The following is a 10748-nucleotide window of genomic DNA, read 5'->3' on the forward strand; positions in this document are numbered from 1 at the left end:
TAACCCTCAAAGCATGCTAGATATACATTTGGTACCAATGTTATTCCTATGTCCATTAAAGACTTTGCTAGGTAAAGTCTTGGTAAAGGGATCCAACGGGTTCTCCACAGAAGGTATCTTCTCCATAGTTACATCACATCTCTATACTATCTTACATATCAAGTAATACTTCCTTTTTACAGTTTCACCCTTATGGTGGTTTATAATAAAATGTAAATAATTGAGAAGAATTAAAAAATTTATTGTCTTCCACTAATCTTGTTCAAATATTACATAATTTATGATTTATAAATAGTTTCATGTAACGAGATAGAAACTCCAAATGATAAAAATATAAAACATGACCAAACTCCTTAAATATAAAAACTAAATCAATCACTCAAAATAAAATTTTCCAATTAACTTTTAAAAACAGAATAAAATTCTAACTTCTAGAAACATCTTTACTAAAATTTTTCTTTCTTACCAGCAAACTTTCCATTATACAAAGCCACTGGGACCTTGGTAAAAATGGCACATATGAGATCAATGTATAAAGGCAACTGGCCCAGGGCAAAAATTGTTGCTGGCAGGCAGGTGACTGCATATATGGGAACTGCCACAGATCTTAATTGATCATTCAGAATGAAGAAGTGGCCTGTGCAGAAAGAGACCAATACAGCTGCTATGGAGATCAGCAGAGACGATATACCCAACAGAAGCTTCTTAGGCAAGCCCATCTTGAATTCACTCACTTGGTATCTAGATGAGAGAATTAATAGAAACATTATCAAGGCGGTGACTGAGAAGCAAAGAGAAACTAGTGATGAAATTGAAAACACTCGAAATGCAAGGTCATTTTCAAGAACAGGTTTCCCTTTTTCGGTGCTTCCTGGAACAGTGGCTGATGCTGTAAAGGCAACTGTTGCAATAAGCGCTGCTACAACCGAGCATGAATCTGAGGTCTTTAGTAGCCATTCTCCACCTTCTTTTATGAGTTGTTTATGCGTTTCTGTGAAGATCTCCATTGCAGTCTTGCCTTTGTTGTTGTACAACATCAATGAGTTTGGTCCTACGCAACTCTTCACATACCGCAAGCGTGAAATAAAATACACAATTTTAAAGATGTTTATCAATAATCTATTTGCCAGGATCTCTTTCATTGTGTATCTTGGTAGAAAATAAAATAAAATTAAAGCCTCATACTTCATTTGTATTGCGCAAGACAATTGGAGACACAAGCATGATGAAAAGTAAATTAACCCTAGGGAATAAGAAACAAAAATAAAACGTAAAAATGAAAACCATATAGAAAAAATAGTGCCATCTCATACCTCGTACCACTTGATTTCCCATTGCATTTGCAATGCAGTACCAGGAATAGTCCAAGGATTCAGAGATTGATTGTAATTTGCAGCCAGGTGCAAGGCACTGTTTCCATCACTATCCACCGCGTGAAATACAGTTTCATTGATTTTTTTATGTTTCAAGAGATCAAACAAATGGGGTTGTCTATTCTCCGCTGCCAACAGCACTATGTTCTTCTTCTTTGAGTTCTTGTCATAAATGGCAGTTGGAAAACGGTTGAGGATGAGCTCCACCATTTCTATGATACCATTGCTTGCTGCAGTTAGTATTGGCGTCTCAGTTCTGTCCATCTCTGCCAGTACCACAACACACAATTCGTAAGCTAATAGAGAAAAGGGTCTAGCGTGAGGCATGAGCAAAGCCAAAATAAAACCATTTTGTGTCTAGATTATCAGTTTCCTCTTTATCTGTGACAATTTGACACAATGTTGCATAAGTTGGAAAAATTATGTTAAGCTCATGCAGGATAGTTGTCTATGATGCTGCTACTCATCATGTATACAACTGACGAGTTCACATCTACTACAAAAGCTAGAGACTCCACCCTACAACCCTCCATATATCAGTGCATTATACAAATAGGAAAAGCTATTTGGAGTAAAATAATAATAATAACAATAATGATAGCCCTATCATTTGTTTCAACTTTTTTATGTCATTTTGAAGGTATCCAGACTTAATACTACCATTTCAAGGAGAGATATACCTGGTTGTTTAGTTTCCTCTGGTGGAAGTTCATGGATAAGGTCCATATCAAAAGTTTCTTGATTGGATTTTCCGAACCTTCCAGCAGCATCATTCCCGGAATTCCCAGCACTGTTAAGCATTTTTTTGACTATCTGAAGAGACCATACTTGCCTCATATCTGCCAGTACCACAACACACAATTCGTAAGCTAATAGAGAAAAGGGTCTACCGTGAGGCATGAGCAAAGCCAAAATAAAACCATTTTGTGTCTAGATTATCAGTTTCCTCTTTATCTGTGACAATTTGACACAGATGTTGCATAAGTTGGAAAAATTATGTTAAGCTCATACAGGATAGTTGTCTATGATGCTACTACTCATCATGTATACAACTGACGAGTTCACATCTACTACAAAAGCTAGAGACTCCACCCTACAACCCTCCATATATCAGTGCATTATACGAATAGGAAAAGCTATTTGAAGTAAAATAATAATAATAACAATAATGATAGCCCTATCATTTGTTTCAACTTTTTTATGTCATTTTGAAGGTACCCAGACTTAATACTACCATTTCTAGGAAAGAGATACCTGATTGTTTAGTTTCTTCTAGAGAAGGTTCATGGATAAGGTCCATATCAAAAGTTTCTTGATTGGATTTTCCGAACCTTCCAGCAGCATCATTCCCGGAATTTCCAGCACTGTTAAGCATTTTTTTGACTATCTGAAGAGACCATACTTGCCTCATCTCTGCCAGTACCACAACACACAATTCCTAAGCTAACAGAGAAAAGGGTCTAGCGTGAGGCATGAGCAAAGCCAAAATAAAACCATTTTGTGTCTAGATTATCAGTTTCCTCTTTATCTGTGACAATTTGACACAGATGTTGCATAAGTTGGAAAAATTATGTTAAGCTCATACAGGATAGTTGTCTATGATGCTACTACTCATCATGTATACAACTGACGAGTTCACATCTACTACAAAAGCTAGAGACTCCACCCTACAACCCTCCATATATCAGTGCATTATACGAATAGGAAAAGCTATTTGAAGTAAAATAATAATAATAACAATAATGATAGCCCTATCATTTGTTTCAACTTTTTTATGTCATTTTGAAGGTACCCAGACTTAATACTACCATTTCTAGGAAAGAGATACCTGATTGTTTAGTTTCTTCTAGAGAAGGTTCATGGATAAGGTCCATATCAGAAGTTTCTTGATTGGATTTTCCGAACCTTCCAGCAGCATCATCCCCGGAATTTCCGGCAGTGTCAAGCATTTTTTTGACGATCTGAAGAGACCATACGTGCTTCTCTTTTATGTGCTTAATCTTCTGTATGTCTTTGTATCCTTTAGAACCACATAACAGACAAACACAATTTAAATCTATATTGTTTTACATAATAGTAGAAGGGAAGATAGTGATAGCAAAGTGGTGCCATACCCAATACGATCATCGGCATTAGTTTACGTACAAGCTTCATCAGCTTGAAGCCTGCGCGATAATCGTCACCTATATATGTGTGTATATATATATGAAAAATAAGTATAAGAAACTTCTCAATAGACAAACAAAACTCAAAATAAATTGTTTAAAAATAAATTGATCATCCTAGCTAATTCGCATGTTTATCAGGTTGAACTCCAAGCGGGGTTTTAGTTACTTTTTTATTTATTTAATATCATAAGCAATAAAATGCAAGCTTATGCATCACCACATTCCCAACCAAATGCTGTGTATAGATAAAAAGTACTGGCCCTTGAACCTAAGGTAAAACTAGATCCTACATGCATGCTCTCCGACCTTCATGTTCTTGCTGTTTGGATTCGCTGCTCCTGAAATGCAGCTTATTTATGCTCATAAATAGAAGGACACAAGTTTTATTTAGGAAGTGTTATTGGAAACTGTTAAATAATTTTTTTAAAGTGTTCTATTATATTTTATAGAATTAAAATCTGTCCAAGAATCTAAATATTATTCATCCCCTTTTTATATTTTTAAAACTAACTTTTATATATAGTGATTTAATTTTAATCAATTTTCATATTTATATAAATATTTTTTGAAATAACTCTGAAAAACAAGTGAAAATAAATTTTATAAAAACACTCAATTTTCAGTTTTTAAACAATAAAAGCTATTTTTTGTTTTTAAGAATAGATTTTTTTATTTTTTTTTATTTTTTTAAGAATTGCTATTATTTTTTGTTAGAAAACGATTTAATAAAAACAATAGCGAAACAAGGCCAAAGATTCCAAACATGGTAGGAGCTATACCAAGGGGGTGTGAGGAATTTGAGAAGCTATATGCATTGATATATATATTTTTTTTTAAACCAATCTCTCAAGTGCCCTAATGCAGTCTTTTTAATAACTTTCTGATTAGAATCTTTGAAATGCAGATATGTAATTCTTCATTAAGACCACCGTAAAAGTTGTTGTCCTTATCGTTACTATTATGATTACTGTTATATCATCAATGTTATAATCACTGCTGCTGCTATATCATTATATTATACTATTACTACGTCACTACACTACGAGTACAACTACTGCTTATAATTTGACTACTTTACGCTAGTATTACATTTATTATATTGCAACCTATATATAAATTAAAACTGGTTCCTACATATGCTTTCACCTGGAGGCAGTTCTCTTGCGTTCCCCGCCAATCCCGTCTCTGCATTCCCCCGTTGACCAGAGTTTTTTGCATTTTCTCCATTAGCTCTAGAATTAGAAACCAGTTTGCCTGGTCACAGCATTCATATCATAAATAATTTAAAAGATTTGATTTATTTATTTAGTATTATATTTATTCATAATGGATCTGCCAAAAGCTAGCAGATGTGATTAGATATTAATAGCAGTTTCCTGATTAGATGTTATGACTGCAGTAAAGGTAGTTATAATTAAGAAGAAGAAGAAGCACAAGCTAGAAGAAGAAGAAGAAGAAGAAGAAGCACAAGCTAGAAGAAGAAGAAGAAGAAGAAGAAGAAGAAGAAGAAGAAGAAGAAGAAGAAGAAGAAGAAGAAGAAGAAGAAGTACCACTACAAGAATAAAAGGCACCGTTACGAAGAAGAAGCACCACGTCACAAAGTAGTATCAGTAGCCCATATACCTTATATATAGGCTAGATGATTGAATCATATGTCATTACTATGATGGAAACAATTGTGTAGGAGTTTCACTGCTTACCCCATCCAAAGATAACCAATAGAACACTATATATGAGATTCAAGAAGTAGCAGTATGTTCCATAATTTGGTGGAAACCATCGATCTCTTCGAGATTCGGTATTCCTTGATTGTTGACCTATAAAAAAGAAAAGAAAAAAAAGAAAAAAAGGAAAATCCAATTATCCCAATTGTTTTTAGCTGTGAACTTATCAATGCCATAATTGTTCAACGTACTGACAAACTAGCAAATGAATCATGTAGATACTTAGAACAACAGAAGTATAAGTAAACTAATGGCTGAAAATTGGACAGCCTGCCCTCTGGCACTAGGTGGTTAGCATAGGGTGCATGGTTGGTGTATGATGTGCTGGGGTGCCCGAACTCAGAAAACTAAAGTTGGCTAAATTTCTCAAAGGGAGTATAAATTTAGCTTGTGACAAGCGTGCAGAAATGCTTATTGATAAGACATACTGCACCATTTTTAGTTTAACTAGGTGGCTGATCTAGGAAGGTCAAGAGAACCAAGGAAAAAGTCGACAAGCAATAGCGAATGGGGCTAGAGGAGTTGGAGTTGCTTAAATATTTTGCTGGCAGGTTTGAAATCAGCTGATGACCCCAAAACTTGACCCGGTATGTTTGATACTACGTACGGGACTGGGATGAGAGGAGTTGAAGTAGGGTTTAGATTTTTATCGAGGCTACGTTTGTTTCTTGGAAAGTAATAAGAGAAGAAAAAAATATTAAAAAAAAATTTATTTACTTTAAACCTATTTTTAATTTTTTATCATTTTTTTCCTTTTATTTTTTCTCTATTTTCTTTTTCTTATATTTTCCTTCTAACTTTCCGGAAATCAAACATAATATTAGTAATCACGGTAATGATAAACAAAGAATGAATAAAAATAGTAATTGATTAATATCAGTAAAAGGTGAATATAGTTCATGAAATTTTTCTCTCTCAATTTTTAGGTAGCAAAATGATGATCAATTTTTATATGTAGCATGGGAGTGCATGGTCAACATGGATACTTTAATTCCTCGCTGAATATTCATGCAACTACAGAGGAGCATCTGAAGAGAATATTTAGAAATCTTATTATGAAATTTGCCATATGCTTTTGTAAAAATAAATATAAAACTGTGTTGTGCAAGCCTACTACACATGCACCTGACAATAAGAATATCCAATACATACTGAAAAAGCTATGTGCCATGTATTTTTAGATGGATACTGGCACTTGAAAGTTGATATATCTGGAAGAATATTGGGATTTGGCAGCTTGTTACAGTTTTATCTTGTAAAAATAATAATATTATTAATAATGTGCGCCTGACAACAAGAATATATATCCAATATATACAGAGAACGCTATGTGTTTTGCATGTTGTTGGTGGATACTGGATACTGGTACTTGAAGGTTGATATCTACCTGTTTGGTCATTGATCTGATGAGTAAGACTGACATCTGGCAGCTTTTTGACAGTTACACCTTGCAAAAGTAATATATTAATGTGAACAAGTAGTGAATATAGTGTAATAGTTACAGGATAGGATTCAATCCATCACAGCAAGAACTTCCTTGACAAGTAGTGCGCGCTAGGTACTGACTTGAAACAGATACTACATGCATGTGTCCCTAATAGATATGAAAATATAATTCATATGAATGCCTGTGCGCATGCACTAGGCCTGGGCCAAGGAAATCGTCTGCTTTATCTATGAAGGGGTTATTGGTAATATAATGTACCTAAATGAGTAATGAGATTGGCAGAGTTCTACTTACAAGAATAAACAATATTTTCCAGCCGGCAGAAGTAAGTAAAACTTCTGAATACTAAAGGCTTACGGGCCAGGAGATGGAGAGGGGTCATTCCTTTTTCGTCCTTAGTGAACATAAGCTCTTCATAGTTGTTCAATATCAATAATGCCAATTCTGTGAAGCACCACAACAAAGATTAATGTTGATAATTTAAATATCGAACGTGTTGAAATACATAGATATCTAAAAGCATGACATGACACACGGGCACTTGGGCGTGTGTATGCATGAATGCTATACTCCTATGAAGAGGCCTGAAATTTAAAATGCTTACTAAAGTGTTCTCCATTAATGGCAGTGTGGAGGATGGATTCACCACGCGCTCCTCTATAGTACTCCTGGATGCCTTTGGGAAGGCAGATTTGACAGAAGAAAGTGAAAGCGTCCACTTTGCCATAGAGAGCGGTCAAGAAGAGGGGTGTATGCCCATCATCATTGCGCTGGCCCACAAGATCTTTATTCACGTCAGTTATGCATTGGCACATGCGCTTATTTCCCAAGGCCGCAGCTAAATGGAGAGGAGTGTTGCCATGGTCGTTCTTAATTTTCAGAGCATCCTTGGCCTTGTCACCCAGCACTTGAACAAGATGTTCAAGTATTTCTTCACGGCCATCTGAGACGGCTAGGTGCAATGCCGTGTCCTTTGAAGTAGTGATCCTGACTGAGGCACATGGCGAGTGTTCCTTGATTATGTCTACAACCTCTTCCCATTGGTATTCCATGACCACCTTAAAAAGTACTCTCTCATCGAACCACTGCATTTTTCCTCTCCTGATGATGAGTAACAAGTAAGAACCTCACCCACTCCTATCGATACCATAAAACAGATAGACGACATGTATATATATATATATATATATAAACCAGCCCCGCTAGCCCATCCCCCTCCACTGTTCTCTGGCTATGCTACTCCAAAAATGATACCTTGCTCAAGATTTTGGATAAGAATAAGTATAGACCCCACCATACAAAAATAAAAACATAGGAATCTTGAATTTCGTCATTGCTAAATAGATCATCTTAAAAATCTATCCTTGATTAAATATTAAATGTCATTCCATTAGCTCGCTCTGTTGCCTGCAATGCATCATGACTTCCACTTTTGTAGTTTTATTTTAGTTTGTCGTCGCGACTCACGTTGTTAGCTTTTATCTAATCGAAAAGAAAAGGTTCAGTCTTCCTGTACGACCTGAACAACCTACCGGCAAGGGCAAAAGGGAAAGAGAAAATAGAAAAGTGAAAGTCTGCTCTCTCTCTCTCTCTCTCTCTCTCTCTCTCTCTCTCTCTCTCTCTCTCTCTCTCTCTCTCTCTCTATATATATATATATATATATAAGCAGACTTTCACTTTTCTATTTTATATATATATATATATATATATATATATAATTAGAATTCTTTTTTTTCTCGGAAAGATAAAAACAATCTAAAAAAAAGTTAAAAAAGGTAGGAAGTAAATAAATTTTTTATATGATAATTCCAACTCATTTCATTTATTTCAAAAATTAAATAATTAAAAATTACATAAAACTTTCTCTCTCCATATATATAATTAGAATTCTTTTTTTTTTCCCTCAAAGATAAAAAAATGTAAAAAAAATAAAATTTTCATCAATTTTAAATATATTTAATTTTTTATTTTTATTTTTCATAATCACTTTGCTCAAATCAAGGATAGCACTAAAACCGAAAACCTACTTTTTATATCCTAAAAAGTGTATGAGTAAATAAATTTATTTTTATACATCATGTTTTTATTTTAATGTCATCTAGTTGATCAATGAAGACTTAATATTTATCGTGTACACTTTTCGAAAAAAATTAAGAATCCAAACACCACCTTGTTCGCATGAAGCTTTTTAATATGAAGAATTTGAAGAAAAATATGAAGAATTTGAAGACAAACTATGGAGGAACACCTCAATTCATTCTGTGATCTCACACTTTACAATGAATGAAAGCATAAATAAATAGCCTATAGATATGAGACAATTCCGGAATGGAATTTCCCTTACATGGAAAGTGAATAAACTCTTACATGGGAAGTGAATAAACTACCTTGCTAGAATTACTCCTAAATCAATTATAATAAAGGCTGTACATTACACTAATTAGGGAAGTAAACAGAGGATGCTGGCTTGATTTCCAACACTCCCCCTCAAGCCGCGTTGTAGATGTTGATCATTCCAAGTTTTTCTGTCAGATCTTCGAAGTTAACTCGAGCAAGAGCTTTTGTGAGAATGTCAGCCGTTTGACAGTTTGTCGGAGTGTAGCTGACTTTGAAAACTCCTTCTTCAATCTTTTCCTTAATAAAGTGTCGATCTATCTCCACGTGCTTAGTTCGATCATGATGAACCGGATTCTTAGCGATACTGATGGTAGCTTGATTGTCGCAGTATAACACCATGGGATGCTTCAATGGAACCCGTAATTCTTCTAACAGCCTGTTCAACCAGATTCCCTCGCAGATACCTTGTGCCATAGCACGAAATTCTACCTCAGCACTGCTACGGGCTACCACTGACTGTTTCTTGCTTCGCCATGTAACCAAGTTCCCCCAGACAAATGAACAATAGCCTGAAGTTGATCTCCGATCAGTCACTGAACCTGCCCAATCTGCATCTGAAAAAATCTCAATCTCTTTCTTTGTTGTTCTTTGAAAGAAGAGACCCTTTCCCGGTGTCATCTTGAGGTATCTCAATATTCTGATCACAGCAGTCATGTGTTTTTCGGTTGGATTATTCATGAATCGACTTACCACACTAACGGAGAAGCCGATGTCTGGCCTTGTATGAGAAAGATAGATGAGTTTCCCCACAAGACGTTGATATCTTCCTTTATCAACTGGCGCACTTCCATCACTTTCTTCCAGTTTGACAGTTGTATCCATAGGTGTTTCTGCCGGCTTGCATCCTAGCATTCCTGTTTCATTCAATAAGTCCAGAACGTATTTGCGTTGTGAGACTGCTATACCTTTCTTTGACCTAGCAATCTCCATTCCGAGAAAGTACTTGAGGTTTCCAAGATCCTTGATCTCAAATTCCTTTGTCAATAATTTTTTAAGTAAGTCAATTTTCTCTTCATGATCACCTGTCAAAATTATGCCGTCCACATATACAATGATAATTGCCAGTTTCCCTTTTGGGAAGTGTTTCACAAATAATGTGTGATCGGATTGACATTGAACGAATCCGTACCCTTTCACTACCTTAGTGAACCGTTCAAACCAGGCCCTGGGAGATTGTTTGAGACCATACAAGGATTTTCGGAGTCTGCAAACCTTGTTGAAATTTGATGTCGTCTCAAGTCCAGCAGGAATGTCCATGTAAACTTCTTCCTCTAAGTCACCATTGAGGAAGGCATTCTTCACATCAAGTTGGTGAAGCGACCAATCGAGATTAGCTGCCAAGGATAAAAGTACACGAACAATATTGAGCTTGGCAACTGGAGCAAAAGTTTCTTGATAGTCAATGCCATAGGATTGGGTGAATCCTTTGGCGACCAACCGAGCCTTATACTTGTCCACATTACCATCTGCCTTGTACTTTACTGTGAAAATCCACTTACACCCAACTGGTTTCTTACCTCTTGGGAGGTCAGTAATTTCCCACGTACCATTCTTTTCCAACGCCCGAACTTCCTCATCGACTGCCGCCTTCCACTTAGGATACTTGAAAGCTTCCTGAATATTCTGAGGAACTTGTATC

At 35.6% G+C, this 10748-nt stretch overlaps 1 protein-coding gene across 1 annotated transcript; it reads right to left on the reverse strand.

Moving 5' to 3' along the window:
• Nucleotides 1–1307: 1307 nt before the first annotated feature.
• LOC109123379 (uncharacterized) lies at nt 1308–7803 on the reverse strand. Its single transcript, XM_019222931.2, has 7 exons — nt 7317–7803; nt 7007–7156; nt 4688–4795; nt 3202–3393; nt 2628–2786; nt 2054–2212; nt 1308–1639 (listed from the first exon to the last, which is right to left on the reverse strand). The coding sequence occupies exons 1-7, from the start codon at nt 7801–7803 to the stop codon at nt 1308–1310; spliced, it is 1587 nt and encodes a 528-aa protein (XP_019078476.1).
• Between the last annotated feature and the right edge of the window lie 2945 nt (nt 7804–10748).

This window comes from Vitis vinifera, chromosome 11 (assembly GCF_030704535.1).
Source record: "Vitis vinifera cultivar Pinot Noir 40024 chromosome 11, ASM3070453v1".
Lineage (NCBI taxonomy): Eukaryota > Viridiplantae > Streptophyta > Magnoliopsida > Vitales > Vitaceae > Vitis > Vitis vinifera.